Source organism: Cyrtonyx montezumae, unplaced genomic scaffold (genome assembly GCF_038088225.1).
Source record: "Cyrtonyx montezumae isolate F1298 unplaced genomic scaffold, pur_monq_1.0 scaffold_16, whole genome shotgun sequence".
NCBI classification, from domain to species: domain Eukaryota; kingdom Metazoa; phylum Chordata; class Aves; order Galliformes; family Odontophoridae; genus Cyrtonyx; species Cyrtonyx montezumae.
In genome coordinates this window covers 2,720,791-2,738,061 of record NW_027071892.1, presented here as the reverse complement: position 1 = coordinate 2,738,061, position 17,271 = coordinate 2,720,791, and the positions used below count along the sequence as shown (strand labels likewise).

The 17,271-nt window shown below is 46.0% G+C and overlaps 1 protein-coding gene across 4 annotated transcripts in view; it reads right to left on the bottom strand.

Annotated features, from left to right (window-relative positions):
- The window catches only part of CARHSP1 (calcium regulated heat stable protein 1), a 172,678-nt gene that overhangs the window by 9,932 nt on the left and 145,475 nt on the right, over positions 1 to 17,271 (bottom strand). Inside the window, exons 1-3 of one of the 4 annotated variants that reach the window (XM_065732334.1) lie at positions 15,845 to 15,876; positions 1,862 to 2,054; positions 1,346 to 1,468 (exon numbers count right to left, since the gene is read on the bottom strand). In XM_065732334.1, coding sequence (XP_065588406.1) covers positions 1,346 to 1,468; positions 1,862 to 2,034 — 296 coding nt within the window. In that variant the 5' untranslated portion in view covers positions 2,035 to 2,054; positions 15,845 to 15,876. Of the gene's footprint in view, positions 1 to 1,345; positions 1,469 to 1,861; positions 2,073 to 10,474; positions 10,497 to 11,769; positions 11,854 to 15,844; positions 15,877 to 17,271 lie in introns of those variants that run through there. The other 3 variants (XM_065732336.1, XM_065732338.1, XM_065732335.1) reach the window with 3 other exon arrangements.

The window sequence follows — 17,271 nt, the reverse complement described above, 5'->3', positions numbered from 1 at the left end:
CTAAACAGACAATAAAACATCACTGGAGTTTGAGTTACAGCTGAGTGGAGGGCGATCGAGGGCAGAAGCAGCCTGTGTACCCAGAACAGTTCATCATGCAGAAAGCATTTCAGAAAAGCTGGAGTAATGCCAGCGTGCTCATTCTCAAAAGAGATGCACTAATCACATGAGCAAGAAAGATAACTGAGGCCACCTGAGTTAATTTGGTAAGGCTTTTATTGACTTATCACTGGAAAACCACTCCAAAGAAAACAAATGATGGTTACACAGCTTCAACGCAGTAAGCAATAGCTAGACTAAACACTGATAAGGAAATAGATGGAGAATAAACAGAGCCTGCCTAGCACAGGGCAGTTTCAACCCCTATGCTGGTCAACAACCCCATCTAGAAACAAATATTAATTTGTCTATTAAAACTTGGAGATTACTCAAGCAATAAATAATGAAGACAGAGCGACCTTGATCCCTTGGCAGGCAGGGCCTGTTCAAGTCAGATGTGCTGCAGTGCAACAAAATATGAAGTCATGTAGCTGGGAACCAGGAATGCAAGCCCTGCTGCCAGAGGATGACAGACTGCATCTGGGGCTGCACCAAACTCTGATGCTGGAAAGGATGCAGAGGTCAGAGCAGATAAGCAACTCAGCAAGAGTCTAAGGACAAGAAGGGCTAATGTGATTATGGGATGTATCGAAAGAGAAGCAGCAGAAGTGTGGAAGAAGATTCTTATCTCTATATACTGAAAATATCCATCTACTTATTTTTTTTTAAGTAATATTTAAAGCCCTTAGCACAGTTGGAAAAGAAACTGGAAAGACAGTTATAGACTGGAGGAAAAAAAATTACAGACCTGAAAAGCTCAAAAATCATTTGATTTATCAAAAGGAATCAGATACAATAGATTTTCATGAGTTCAAGGGAAAAAAGTGGAGTTTCTAATGAACCCACTAACAGAAAAAACTTCAACCATAAGCTGCTTGAAGCTACACAAATGACCTTTCTAAGCAGCAAAGGTAAAGGTAAGCAACACAAAGAAAAAAGTGAATTTTCAGTATTGGAAAACTTTAAAGCTGGATACTGCCTAGATGATTAGTTTCACATAAATGCAAGCTTCTGGGTAGAAGCAAAACAGCTAATTCTAATAGACTTGATGGAATGATCTACTAGTTCTCAACGGATTTATAGTCATACTGCCAGTGATAAATTACAGTCTTCTTTTTCTGTAACATCTGCATAACTGCTCGGTATTAAGGGTGACAGGCTATAAACTGTTCTTTGAATGTGATATATCAAAAGGATTACTTAATCAAGAAAAACTGAAGCTCCAGCTTCCTTAGCAACAACTTACTCAGAAATGTGTACGAAAATGTCAGGCCCTCCATCTGCAGGGGAAATGAAGCCATGGCCTTTGGAACGACAGAAGCATTTACAGACTCCTTTGAAGATGGGACCCTCTGATGCTCTCACAGTTCTGCAAAACAGAGCAAACAGAGCAGTTCACTGCTGAGCATGGATGCAGAAGGCTCAGCTGCAGTACTCCAAGCAAATGGGCACAGTGGTTCAAATCACCCACTCGCTACCCAGTGAATATATTAATCAGCAGAAATTATGTAATGGTACCAATACTGTCCTAAAGAGAGAGAAAGGCTTTCAACTTTATCCAAACAGAGCATAGAAAACTACCAACTTAGACTTTATTAGTCTTGTGGGATTAGAATTCCAAGGGGAAAAAATAACAGCAAAATACCAAGGCACTTTTCAGGTACAACCAACTCCACCTCCCTCCACCTTGGTGAGGGGCTGATCAATCTGCACAGACACCGTCACTCGGCCGTCCCTCCCGCTGCGTTTTCCCAGTACTCACGCCGAATAGGTCCTGGTGCGCCGCGTGGGCAGCGGGCTGGGGATCAGGTACCCTCTCATGGGAGATGGGGAGCGATCTCTCGTCCTGCGGTTTTCAGGCAGATGAAGAGAACTGGGCGAGTGCAGAGAGGAGGGGGACTGCTCTGAGGCAGATGCAGCAGGCTCAGAAGACATTCCTGATGCCTGAGAAGGACCTAGAGAGAGGAAGAGATCTGACTTATCCCCAAATGGAAATTTTCACACACAAGTCACAAATTCTTCAGCTTATGATTTTGTAAGAATATGATTCATTTCCTGTCTACGTACATATGGACACGGTTTAACCAAAATCTTCTGCTGTTTCATAGAATTGTTTCAATTGGAAGGGACCTTTAAAGGTCATTTAGTCCAACTCCTCTGCAATGAACAGGGACATCTTCAGCTTAATCAGGCTGCTCAGAGCCTGGTCCAGCCTGACCTTCAGTGTCTCCAGGGATGGGGCACCCACCACCTCTCTGGGCAACTTGTGCCAGTGCTTCACCACCCTGATTATAAAGAAGTTTTCCCTTATACCCTGTTGAAATCTTCCCTCCTTTAGTGTGAAACCATTTCCCCTTGTCCTATCACAACAGATCCTGCTGAAAATCCCCTCTCCTTCCTTCTTATAGCCCTCCTTCTGATACTGAAGGGCCACTCTCAGGTCTCCCTGGAGCTTTCTGGTCTCCAGGCTGCTCAGCCCCAGCTCTCAGTCTGTCTTTGTAGGAGAGGTGTTCCATCCTTGTGACATTTTTGCAGCCCTCCCTTGGACATGCCCCAGAAGGACCATGTCTCTCCTGTACTGACTTCACATCTGGATGCAGTATTCCAGGTGAGGTCTCACCAGTGAAGAGGGGCAGCTTCACCTCCTTCAACCTGCTTGTCACCCTTCAATTGATGGAGCCCAGGATACAGTTGGCTTTCTAGGTTGTGAAGTCACATTGCTGCCTCACACCCAGCATGCTACCTACAAGCTCTGTTTCGTAGGGCTGCACTCAATCCCTTTTGTCTCCCAGCTTGTATTGACAGTGGGGGTTGCCACAAGGCAGGCTCAGGACCTTGCACTTGGCTTCACTGCACCTCATGATGTTCTCTTGGGTGCACTGCTCGAGCTTGTCTAGGTCCCTCTGGATGGCATACCATCCCTTGACTGTCAAACACCACACAGCCTGGTGTTCCCCAGCTTGCTGAGGGTGCACTCAATCTGTCTTGATTCTCCCCAGCACAGTCAGTAGTCATCCTTCTAAGAAACTCAATCAGTTCAATTTTTTTTTGTACGAAGTCCACAGCCTTTGTCAACTGTACAAGGCAGATTCACCAAAAGCTTACAGGTACACACAGGGGCAGATGGAAGAGAAATAAATCAGCCCTGCTCTGATGTTACTGTGCAAGTTCCCTTCCATCACGAAGGGCAGAATAAGTAACACAAAAATAACTAATAACTTGATACGTTCTTATTTAAGAAAATCTGAAAATATCCGGATGAGTTAGCAGAACGTGTAGCAATACAGGTCAAGAAAACATCATGAAGAACAGAAAAGCTGTCTTTAGGACCAGGACTCGTTGAACTGAAATCTCTTCTCCACTTTCCACCGTCCTTTCCACACCCCCACACTCTTCAGCCCATGAATTATGGAGCAGATCCCTCACACATTAGAGATGCAGCCTTCTTGTCAATGACAAATTTTCATTATTCCTTTCTGAAAATGATGACTACAATTAACGTGACTTCATTCTTAGAAGACTGGAGAACAAAGGCGCTTGTGTTTAATTGTTCAGGGTGCTGAGAAGGTAGAAGTGGATAGTCATGTTTCTTTGTGTACCAGCTTAAGCTTTCCACCCTCTTCTTAAGTAGAACAGAGATGGAAACAAAAACATGCCTTTAAACTGTCCAAATACAGATGGCGTTTGTAATCCACCAGCTAGTGCTCTGCCCAGCATCACAGCCAACATTCAGCTCAGACCAAGATAACACCAAAGGGATGTGATTTTCCAAACCTTCTTCAAAGAGGCCTTCCTGCAGTGACCAGTGCGAGGAAGTTGCAGATTTTGGAAGGTCTCTGCTTTGGGCACCCTGCTTTCAAGGAGTGCTAATTTTGAACTGGCAGGACCACAACTCTAATAGGTCACAGGGGAAAAAAAAAAAAAGAGTTAACACTTAAAATGTAAACGTTTTTAAACAATTGAAACCTCATTCTGATAACTCAGGATCTGGTCTGGGCCTTTGCACAATTGAAAATACAGCTTTCAAAGAAATCCACACTTTCACTCATCTAAATATAAACCAGCAGGTGATAAGCAAGGCACAGAGCTCTTACTCATCTGCAGCAGCACAGTCAAGCCAACCACAAAGCACTGTCCGTCCCCATCCTGAAATAAGGGAAGAGAGGCACAATTTTCTCTTTTTCCTTAGAACACAGGTGAGCCACAGAAATATTTACAACAAAACAGGCTAAATGGATTTAGAAGAGTGCTAATTCAGGTTACTGTCCCCATTTATGTTATTTTTGTGTCCTCTGCTCTTCAGACAAAGTGAAACATGGTATGGAATGCACAGTACCATTTCACTGCACGAAAACCCTTTTTGTTCACTGCCCACAGACACAGCAGCCAAACAGCCCAGTACCTCCTGACACGCCTGGGCTGCTGTGACAGGAACTCCGTGGGGGCAGATGCATGGAGGCCGCCCACCCACCCAATGGACAGCACAGCTCAGGAGCAGGGCACTGGCCGCAGCAGCCACAGGAAGCCTGCAGCTTTACCAAAGCGACTGGCTATTTCATCGTGGCATTGTTCACACAGAGATTCACTTGACAGCACTCCTGGAGGAGCAGAAGTGCTGGCCCCACTTCTGCACACCGCTGAGCAGATGCAAGGCTGTGTGTACACGGGAAGGCACCAGCAAACACCAGAACCAACACCCACACCCGAATCCTCCCAGCCTGCCTCACTTGTGCAGGGCTCACCTTCCAAATACAGCTGCTGAGAATTTTTACAAAGGTTTTTCTGACCTTGCCCTTGGCTCTGAACCGAGCACTGCAAAGCAAGAATGGCTCTCAGAAAGCTTTCTACCAGCCCCACCTCAGCAGCTGAGTGAGATGCAGCTCTGACAGATGAGGCAATCAGGGCAGGATCTCTCCTCCTCGATCCAGTAAAGTATTTGCCTTTCATTATCTACTGAATAAAGGCAATATGATGGAAGGCAGTGACATTTCCAGGCACTGTACTTCAGAGTACTCCAACCACATGCTGCCTTCACCTATTCCAACATACAGCTGAATTGACTTTGACTAACACAGATTTATTTTAAGTACTGTAGGAATGCACCACACTAAAAGATAGATAAAATATAATTCACAGAATGTAGTATATGCAGGAGAAATTTAAGTTCTCCCCTCCAAAAGTAGACTATGGAAATAATTACAGTAAGTGCACTTACATGCAAGTGGGTCCATTATTTCCCCACATGTTACACATTGTTCTTCTGTCCTTCTTTAAGTCTATCCCATACCACTAAAAATACACCAAATACAGCAGTCTGGGGGGAAAGTAAACGTTCTAAACAGCCCCACAATAGTACCAAGGAAATCTAGGTTCTTTTGAATGAAGGAAACACTGAGGAAAAAGCCAAAATAGGTTTGCCAGAGCATGTCATCCTGTCATATCTATCTATGAATGATACCTTCACACACTTCCACCATTACAACACACTGAATGCTTCCAAGATCAATCTTCCTCCAGAGCAGAATCCCAACCACCATGTTCCTTGCTCTCATCCACAGAAAGCACAAAGGCATGCAGACTCCCACTCCTCCCATTACCTTGCCCTGATGAATGTGAGGGACCACAGTGCAGAAAGTTCCTCCTTCCAGCTGATTTTGCTTATGAGAAACTTTCCACAATTAATACCAGCATTTCAATTAACACAGACTTGGAACACTTGCAACATGCATGTGATGTGCCAACAGAAAGGATTACTGTTGAAACATGCTCCTATCAGGCAACACTGGGATATCAGGACACTGCCCAACTGCCCTCATGTCCAATAAAAGCTTAATTATAAGGTAGATAAAATACAAAGAAAACCCCTAGTGCTTATCTACGCATGCAGATTAGTTTGGATTAGAACTGGGCAGTGTTTAAGCAGCAAAGTCTGTTTGCAAGCAGCCTAACAGCAAACACCCTTTCCTCAAACACCATGGCTGCCCTCATGCTCCTCCAACTAGCAACTTCATGCATCTGAGTGCAGTACTGCTGGAGCAGCCCAAGTGCACCCTGCACAGCACAGAAAGGGATGGCAGGGCAGCCACATCAGCAGCAGCCCATGAGGTACACTGATAATGAGATCTTCTTACAGGTCACTTTCTTTCACTGTTCATGCAAGCAGACAGATTTATGAAAAAGAAATAAATGCATTCAGCTTAAGGAACAGAGAAGACAGTTGGATTAGGTAGGTGCACATTTCACCTGGTTTACTGTTATAAAGAAGGCTATATGGTGACACCCTGTGACTTATTCTAACAAAAATACAGAGGAATCAAGAGCCTCTTTTGCTAGAAATCCCATGTTTGCCATCATTGATGCTGCTTAAACTTCTTGCTCTCAGCTGCCCAGCACAAAAAGCCAGCCAGGAGCTTTTATTTGTAAGCCACCAAAGGAAGCTGTACCCAGCTGGAGTGCATTAGCTGCCACAGGTGACAGCACTCGCTAGGCTCTGCCTGAAGTGAGAGTGTACAGATTAAGAACATAATATAAGAGGCCACAAGCTGGGGAGGAACGTGTTCAGCCTATAATCCCAAAGGTTTCTGTAGCAATGATGCTGCATCACAGCACTGCCCAGATGCATGCCAAAAAACAGCCAGAGCCAGGGAGAGGAAAGCCCTGCTCCAACCACTCCTCTCCTGGAGCAAAGTACACCACACAAGTATACCAACAGCATTACTGGCTCCTTCAGACAGAAGTTAAATCTTGCATGTTCCACGCAGGCTATAATAAAGGAAAGGCAATCATGAAAAGAGATCACAGACTTCTGCAATGACACAGGGGAACATTAGGATGACTTTACTCAATTTGACAAGCAGCCACTAACGGCTGCCGGGGTCAGAGTGAAGTGTCAGGTGAGCACACAGGGTTACTTACCCTCAACATACTTCTGATATCCCATAACATAAAGCAAATGCTAAGCCAAAGGTGGCATAGTGATATTTAATAACATACTAGGAGCTTTGCCAAAGCCACCCCGAGCCCTTCAGCACACTGAGTATCCTGTGGCAAGAAGTCCCACAGCTTAACTGACATGAAAAAGAAAAAAGATATCTCCTTTTAATTGACAGTGAATATAAAGACATTCAGAAAGGACAGAGTTCAGAACACAGAGAACAGCAAATAAGATAAGAAAAGGAAAGGGAAGGCCATAATACACAACAGACAAAGGAAGAGAAGCATTAGCTCAGAGGAGTGCACAGGGAAGAGTACAGGCTTATTCATAAATCAAGCCTTAAATTTTCCACTGGAGGTGACACAAATGGAAGAAAGACGGAAAGGGGGGGGAGTGGCTACAGACTTCTTTCTATTCTTTTCTCTGCTTTTACATTTCTAACTTCAAAAGAAAAACCTTGTGGCTTTAAAACACATCTTAGGATTTCTAAATTGCTCCTCTGAGTTCACACTTGAATGGCTGCTATTACTCTTTCTTAGACAAGAAACCCTAATAGTATCAAATAGTCCTAAAGATTCAGCTTGTGGATGAGTTAGCTGGTTTTGTGTGGGCCAGATATTAACCATTCAGCATTTTATGGTTTCCAGCAAAGAATCACTGCTCACACACTGAACTCCTGCTCCCTTCATCATGCCATTAGCCAGGACTGGGAACTTTGTTCTTGGATAACAGAGGCAACATTTAGCATGTATCAACCTAATCTTGCTAAGTAGGCTTCAATCGTACTGAACTCATATACTTCCCAGATGAAGCGCAATATATGGCTGAACAGGGAACAAACTGTCCCTTCCAGCACTTGTTCTGGAGCTCCACAATCTTCCTTTAGTGCTTTTTCAAGCCTGAAGCTTTGTTCCTGCTGTTACTTCCACGCCAGCACACCCCCTGTGAGTTTGTTCCAGGAATTATGTCATTTTGGCAGAAAATATTTACACTAAAACACGTGCAACCTCTCTTTAAGTGTCTAAGTCACTTAGTGCTCATCTGCAAGGCAAACTGACACAATCATACAATTGCAAAGAACGTAAACCCTTTGGTACTTTGAAGAAGTTCTTCTGAAAGTCAGCCTCTCATATCACAGAACCTCAGCCACAGTCGTGGGTATGTTTGCTCATGTGCAATTGTGAGATTTCCAGGCTACTAAAATCCCCTGAAATATTTATGTGGCTCAAGTATTTCTCAGAACAATTAGTTCACTGTGTTTTCCCCCTAATCAACATTTTAGTAGGGGAAAGTAAATCACATTGGGAAGGTCTATAATCATGGAAGTTTGAGACACAAAAGTATTACCAAAGGGGAAAAAAAACAAAATCTCTAAGGATAATTCATCTGCCAGCGTTACAGCAAGAGGCAAATGGTTGGGTGTAGAGTAGGAAGTCCCTCACAAATAACTCAGTCACCACACTTACACCACAAGGCGTCCACAAGCACCAGACATCTTTTCAGTCCTGGCTCCATCTTCTGACTGTTCTGATCCCACCTCGCTGCCTTGCAACACTACACATCATTTCAAGCATCCCACCTGAAAAAACTGATATATCCCAACTGTCTCTCAGAAATTAAGCAAAAGGTTTATGATTAAGACTTTATTTGGAACCTGCACCAAAATCAGTAAGTCACTGACAAATACACAATTTATTCAAATTTCTTAGAAATGAAAGCAAGCCCTATATATATGATACGAGGGTATAAAAAATCCGTTTCTGTTGACCAGCAATGAAATGTTCTCAATTTCCATTAAAGTCCTTCCTTATGCTGACCCACATATTCCTATTTCTGTCCTACTTCCAAGGCTTATGCTACACATGTATAAGCTTATAGATCATTGGGCCCCTTAACAATTGCACTTCTGTTTTAATTCCCTCCACTGTATTTCTCAACCCAACTTACAGTATAGCTCCCCACACTAGATGCAAGCTTCTGCTCATCCAAAGCCCCTTGACAGCAAGGCTTACAGCAGCCAGGGACGTTCAGCCCTTGTACCCAGCACAACTCAGACAGACACAAGAGAACAGGAATTTATCAGGACATTGCCAAAAAGAATTACTTCCAAGTGCAGGACTCTTTAGCATCTTCACAAAAACTAAAAACAAAAATCTCAAAATTGTTCAGCGTAGAGCCCTGCCTCAGGGAATTTGGGTGCCACGTGGTTTAACTGCTGTCAGCTCTGCTCCTGCAGATTTCAACAGAAGTGCTCTCCAAAGCCACGAGAAAGAATATAAGGATTTGTATTTCTCAGGAAAAGCTTCTGAAATCCGAACAGTTCCCATCTCTGCAGACCTCCTTTGGATGCTCCCTCATAGTTTTAAGACCTGCTTATATTCTGGTGCCCCAACTGAGCCCAGTTGACAAGGTGAGGCTGCACCAGTGCAGAGCAGAGGAGGATTCCTTCCCACACCTGGCAGCAGAGCTGGGCCAGGGACACCCCAGGGTATGGCTGTACCTTCCACAGCCAGGGAACAATGGTGACTCATGCAACTTGCCACCAACCACATGTGGTCTGCAGTGTTGACAAACAGGTCGTCTCTATATGGTGTAAACAGATCCACCTTAGTGTGAGTAGTCATACAGCTGAAGCACACACCCACCACTCACAACCTCCCAGACTGCTTCAGGAATGGGCACCATGAACCCTTCAGAAGCAACACATTAATCAAATCCTGTCCTTTTAAACAAATAAATTCTGTACCAAAACTGTTCCTTTGACCAACAGTTTGGGAAACAGATTCCCAGGAAAAAAAAAGAAAAAATCTCTTTAGTCTCAAAACCATCTTACAATACTAGCAGTCCAGTAGGTCTATTGCAGGCAATGCATCATTCTTATCTGACTAATGAGAAAATGGACCTACAGAAGTTTGATTGCTTTCAGCCCAATTACCATGCGTGCAAAAACTAGTTTTTCTTGCTCAGCACATCCACTCTCTCCATTCACAGTCAGTTAAATGGCAACAGGAACAGCATTGTTTCACTGCCTGTGAAATCGCAGAGCCAGCAGAGGCAAGTGTGTGAGGCTGGGTTTCGTGTCTACTTACACATCAACAAAGCTATTTACCACACTGATTTTGTGAGCCCCAGCTCCAGTGATGCGCTGGAATCATACGGAACAGGACAGAGCAGTCCAGAAGCACAGATGCTAGAAGCATTATTTATGCCTGCTGAGTTAATGTTTAAAAGCTAAAAAAGACAAAGCAAGGAAGCGAGCAACAGATGCTTTCCAGGGAAGGTAAAAATAAATAAATCAATTAAATAATCAACTGATGGAGGGGAAAAAACAAATCTTGAGGCACGTATGTTCTCCAGGAATGAAGCTGAAAATTTATATAAACATTTAAAAGGAAACTGTAATGTATTACAGCAGTTGCAGCCAGGACAGCTGTGCCCTACCTTCGCTTCTTATTTTACTCCTCCAGGAGGATTTCCAGGAGAAGTCCAGCTGCAGAAGAGCCAAAGGGACAGAAGGGTGGGAGAGGCCAGTATGTGAAAGCACAGGCAGCAGGACAACAGCCCCACAGCCCTGGGGTGCTGCTGGCTGCATCTGTGCCGTGGCTCTGCCAGATGCAGCTCTGGCTGGCTCCAGCAGCCAGCTTCCTTCGTAGAAAGGGAAGGAAACTGCTGCTGTGGGTAAAAGACAACGTACTGTCTCTCACTACCCTAGGAGAACTCTTTCTCCAACAAGTTTTGTGCTGAGAAAAATTAAAGCGAGGAGGGAAAAGAAATGATAAGAGAAGGGAGCTGCATGGATACACATGGAGATAAAAATTACCTAGAACATTTGCACTGAAGATCTGTGAGACTAATCCCTGAAAGGGCAAAAGCAGCCCCTCTGCACAGAAACAAAGCAAAGCTCATTCAGAACCTGACACTTGCGTAAGACCACTTTTCGTAACACAAAGTGATACAAATAACGAAACTGCTTTAAAAACTCACTTATTAAATGCAGTAATACGTATAAATTCTGTAAGCAGGAAATGCTTTTTCTCCTTCCTCCCATCCCCCCAGTTACATTTCCTCTTTCAAGCAATTGTAAAGAAGTTGCAATCACGGCTGTGTCTTATTTTAATCAAGTAGCTGACATGACTGAAAACAAACAAAAGCCTTTGACCAGCTTTCTCAAATTGTATCCTGAAGAGAAAGCCATCAAACAACCACCAAAAAGACAGGAGCTCATAAAACATTATCTTCCCTAATGCCAGAGTGCCTTGGTCAATTTGAATGGCTACACAACATAAACAAACCAAACACGGAGTACTATCATAAGACCAAAATTCCTCCTAAACTGGAAGGCAAGATTTAATGATTATTTCACAGACAGACTATGCCTAGAAAGCCCTTAAAATAGCAAGGGGCAAAAAAATAAAAATAAAACAATAAAAAAAAAACTGAGAAAACAAATGCTCCTTGGAAAGGTTTTAAGACACACAGACTTCAAGGGCAAAACCACCACTCAGAACACAGACATCCCATCTCCCTGCCCCAGGCCACCACTGGGAGGGCAAGGGGTCTCACTGGGCCTGCTGCGAGCCTCCCTACTCCTTACCTCAGCAGCCAGGGGAGTAAACAGCCTTTTGAGAGCAAAGCTTCACAGTGAGCCCTGCTGCCACCTCTCAGCAAGGATGCACCTACCACACCATCCTTGCGTTTCACAGCTGTGAAAGACTCAACCCAGTTTTGCTTCCTACCTCAGCTTCACAGCAGCCCCCAAAGCTTGTAAGGCTGCAAGTTCCCACTCTAAGTTGCACCAGCATGGACTTTGCTCTTCCTGTTGGGATCAGCTTTAGCTCTTAATTCTGCCACTTCCGAAGTCATATCCTGCTCATGAGGCAAGGCAAAGGATCAGCTCTGTTTAATATTCAAGTGAAGCTGGTGGGTCAAGGTTCTCTGTTTCCCTCTATCGTACATGCATGATCTGATCAGATCGGGCACAGAGCCACAGGTAAGGACAATGGCCGTGCAGCACGCACAGCCGTGCTCGCTTTTTCCAGAGAACTGTAACAGAGCCCTTCTCCTCTGCACAGTTCTCAGTGGAAAGCCACTCCTGAGTTTAACTACTGGTTACTTGGTTTTCTCAGTTCCTTCACCCCTCCATTATCTGATCACCTTTCAAGGCAGGATGCAGCTCAGAGCCAGCTGCTAGGTGAAACACACCATCACAGGGCACCAAGCAGAATTACTACCCCAGCAGCCCCACAGGAATCCAAAGGTCACACTTAAATTTGCCGTCCTGGAAACATGGTAGTATTTAAACATCATTCAAGGCCTTCACCACACCTCCACCTCCTCCCTGGAGGAGCACTCAATTCAAGACAAGTGTTAGAGAGAGCCAAGGAGCCCAACATATTGCTGATAACAGGTCAAAAACTTTAAAAGACATAAGGAAATAAACTTATTCATCTTCCAAACTGCATTAATAATGCAACTGCCTCATAATCCTAGGCCCCAAAAAACTCAATCATTGGTTAGAAAGGATATTTTGGGTCTTATTATGTATCTTCATCTTAAACTGATCCGATGAGAAAAGCAGCTGCACAACTGCCTCAAGCCAGTGGCACCAACCAACCAGCAAACCTCTGAGATCAGACAGCAGGATTGTAGCCAGACAGTAAGAGTGTAGCATCAGAGGAACCAGTCAATCGAAACCTGATTGAGCTGAAGCTTTCCAAGCTGTTTAAACCCCCTCCACCAGCATGAGGTCAGGCTCCCAGCACAGAACCCATGTCCCATTTACCCATAAACAATATGGCCAAACCAAAGAAGCTGAGACTTAACGTGCTTTACAGCTTCCCTGGGGCACAGCAAACAAGCGTCACTTTAATGCATTCCACATGACCCACAATGACAGAAATGGAAGCCAAGTAAGTGCCTGTCCTTACCACGCAGAGAAAGAATGCATCATCTCAGTTCCCCTCCCAGATGTACCTTGAGCTGACACGAAAGCTCAGACAGTGCTTTGAGATGCCTCCACGTGTCAGAGCAGCTGCAGCTCTGCACCTTCTGTTCCATTGTTTGTTTGGTTTTGTTGGTGGTGGTGTTTTGTTGTGGTTTTTTTTTTCCTTTCTTGCTAACCAACTGCTTGGGGAAAAAAAAAAAGCAAAGTTTTCTAAGTGACCTTGCTTACTCTTGCTTACAAAAAGCCCTCCTCCACTGTAAGAGGCAGCTGCGTGTTCTCAGGAAGGAGTGGATGCAAGAAGCAGTGCTGCAGCAGGGAGAGCTGCACACTGCTGCGTGCAGCACTGTCTGTGTTAGCGGTGCAGGCGCTGCTTACTGCCTCATCAGTGCTCTTCCTCCCAGCCTGGGCTGTGTGGATATAGAGTACTTGATACATCTGTTGTGAATAATGAAAATGGGCACAGAAAAGACCTGAACTAAGTGCCTAGCTAGCAAAGGCTGGCTCAAAGGAACAAAATTATCGAACTGCAAGAGCAGAAAGCAGCACAAGGCTATGGCTGCTTCACGTGGCTCTTAGCCCCCCTCCACAGACCCCAGAGACAGCCCAGCTGAACAGCGAGAGTGGAAACAAGCAGCTCAAAGAGCAGAGGAAAGTAAGATGCTGATCTGCGGAGGGGGACTGCCTTGGATATGACGAAAAGATAATATCAGACCGAGACAGAAGGAAGCAAAACAACCATCTCTACCTGCCCTGCGATAAAAGAGAAAGCAGTTCAGCAGATTAATGCTTCCTATTTTTCATTTCAGCTGAGCTACGCCAAGGAATAACACATCACACAGACCTAAATCACTTTGCATTCCTCACTTCTCCCCAGTGTTTCAGCAGTTCTGTTTTGTTTTGTTTCCACCACAACCTGTTGCAAAAAGCAGAATTTGAAGATTTTTTCCTAAATCTCATATACACAGAAAGAGAGCTATTTACTTCCTTTTTTCTCCCCAGAGATTGCCACCACCCCTGCGCAGCACATGAGAAGGCAGCTACCAACCCAGGGTTACAACGACCATATGCAGAGCTCAGGGCTTGCTCTCCTGAGGAGGAAGTTGTGGGGTTTTGCACTTTTCAAACTTAGCACTTCTCTTTAGACTTTCTCAGATACCCACCAGGTGAGGGCAGACCTCCACCAACATCAGAGTATTTATCAGTGCAGATATGAACTGTTACAATCTCATCCAATTTCGCTAATGATCAACAGCCTTCCCTCCTCTGTGCCTTGAGAAGTCACCATCACTCCCTGCTGAGTCTATCCCATAGGCAGTGATCCAGTAAAACTTAAGCAGAAGAAAGTAAAACCAGTGACAGCTTTCCCTTGAAGCCCACCAGCCACAGCTAGCCTGATTGTTGGTCAATTTCTTATTGCACTTACATTCCCAAGTAGGAACACTGCTGCACTCTCACACAGGTTATCACACTTAAGCATTAAACTTGACCAGTGTTGTTTAATCTCTTTAATCCCCTCTCAGAGATTACATCTGACGGTTCTTCTAAGAACCAGCACCTCTGCCCCAAGGCTCCCTTCACCTCTCCAGCACCCATCCCTCTCAGATCACTGACCTGCATCCCGTGACCATATTTAGCACCAAGAGCAACCTCTGCCTACAAATAACCCAACGCCACCATCCACTCAGACAGCCCCACGTCACACAGCGTAACACCACGACGCTGATGGTTTGCTATAATACTGCTTTACAAGCATTAGATGCATTCACACTCATGCCACGTGCAATTCCTGCAGCACACAAAGACTGGCTTTGTAAGACGTACACCTCTACCCAAACAGCAGCAGCCACAAAAGAAGACAGAACTCTGTGTTACCCATCTTTATCGGGCTGCTTTAAAGTTATTTGCGTGCAGATATATCTGTGCATACACGCATGCAAATAAAGGAGGATGTTGCTGTTGGAAATGAATACAGCCATGGGAAAGCTACAGCAGCAGATGCTCAGGGCAGTGCAGAGGGTTCGTGCAGCCAGAAGCAGGTGCACAGTGCACAGGTCACACGAGGGCAGAGGTGGCACAACACCGCTTTCCCCGATGCACACAGGGCTGCAGGCCAAGTGTCAGCCACGGCCCTGCTCCTGAAAGGGGCTGCTTGCCAGAGCCACGTTTTCTCTCCTTTTACTCTTTTGCCAAACAAAAGAGAAATGAGTAGGTGACGTTAGAACAGCAGTCCAAAAACAACAAATGAATAAACAGCAACTTTTCAACCACACCAATGCAAATAAAATGAGACAAAATAATTCATCAGGAGTATCGCATCACTGCAGCCCCAAAGTTTTCTCAGGAAACCGAGCCCAGCTCCACCGAGGGTTCAGCACACATTTCTCCCAAGTAGCCCTGCAGCTCCAGCAAAAACAGCAGCAAATACCCTTAGCCCCCTCTCTTAGAAGGCAAATTCAGAAGCACAGATCCAAAGCTCAAACCAGGAGGCTTCTCCCTGAGAGCAAGCAGTGACACGCGCATACGTCCTGTGCTCCAACACCACGGAGCAAGGGCTGCGTCCAGACCCAGCGACCCGAGGAGCCGCAGCCCGGCTCACCGCCCGCCGCGCAGCCCGAGCCGGGACACTGCTGAGGGCCCTCTCAGCCCCAGCGCTGCTGGAGCTCGCTCCTCCCGGCGGAAGAAAGCCCTCAACAGCACATCCCCAGCTACTAAAGGGAAAAGAAAAGAAAAAAAAGCCACGAAGAAGCAAGTAGCCTTAAGTGAAGCCAACCCATCGGCACAGGGAGGGCGAGGCTGAGCCGCCGCCCCCCGCCCCTGAGGCGCCCACCCCAGACCGAAGCCCGCTCGGGCAGCCCCCGCCCGCTCACCTCGCACGGAGGACAGGACCCGCCCCGGCCGCGAGCAGACAGCACTAGCTCGGCCCCGCGGCCCCGCGCTATAAGGCGGTGGGAGGGCCCAGCCCCGCAGCCCCGCTCCGCCCCGAGCCCTGCCCCGAGCCCGAGGCGGCTGAGGGGGACGCGGCTGTCGCAGGGGGAGGTGCGCGGTGGTTCTTTCGGGCCGGGGTTGGCAGCTTTTCCCTCTCCTGCCAACCCCGTGCTCCCGGAGGGCACGCGCACAGCGCGCCTCGTCGCGCAGGGGAAGTTTTCTCCTGGGAACAGCCAAGGAGAGGAATGCGCTGGGCCTTCAGCCTCTTCGTCAAACAGTACTGTGTCAGTAGTGAGCTGAAAGAAGATAAAGCTGAAAGAGCTCCGTCGCATCTAAAGAGAAGGCTCTGTGAAGTCCCGGGATCTTTCGGTATGAAGACGGTTTGCAACAGGGTTGGAGATGGACCTCTTCCCAGTGCTTGTGGTGATAGGACAAGATGGAACAGTTTTAAACTGGAATAAAGGAGATCCAGATTGGATGTAAGGAAGAAGTGTTTCGCTGTGCGGGTGGTGAGGTCCTGGCACTGCTGCCCAGAGCAGTGGGTGCCCTATCCCTGGAGGTGCCCAAGGCCAGGCTCTGTGGGGCCATGGCAGCCCGAGCTGGTGGGGCAGCCAGCCCTGGACAGGGGGTTGGAACTGGATGGGCTGCAAGGTCCCTTCCAACCCAAACCATCCTATGATTGTGTGAAAACGGTGTTAATGAAAGGATCATAAGGCCAGAGACTGATGACTTTTCAGAAGAGTCCTGGTAAACCCTCCTGAATTTTGCAGTGAGGTAGAATGAACAATTTAACTGTGGTGCAAGCTGCCAGGAAAGCACATGCATGTGCTCTGCATTAGTATCATTTAGATGTGCTTGACATCCATGTGAACCAGAGCTGCGTAAGCTGCCACAATTAGGCCTCAAAAAAAAGCTGCAGCGAGGTAACTGATGACACAGTGCTGGAGCAATGAGATTCTCAGTTAATTGTAATAGATTTGAATAGGAACATGAGAATGACTGAATGATGCCAGGGCAGGGCAGTGCTGTCACCAAAGGTCAGAACCAGTTACAGAATGCAAGAAGCTGGGCTACAGGTACTTCTCATGGCCCTCGTAGGATCATTTAAAACAAAGTGAGATCCAAGAGCTTATGTGCAATATCAACTCTGGTTCATTTGGTTGCTGCAAATTGTCAGAACTGTTGCATACATGATTTCTCACCAGTCACCTCGCCGTCTCAACTGAGCCAAAAGCTCCAGACAACATGCTCTCTTGGGCAGTTCTCTAAAGGGACAGAATCCTGGATTCAGCTTTAGCAGTGCTTCCATTTGTGCTCAATTTTCCATGCTGATATTAAGCTATGATACTTTAAAGCACAATTTCAAAAA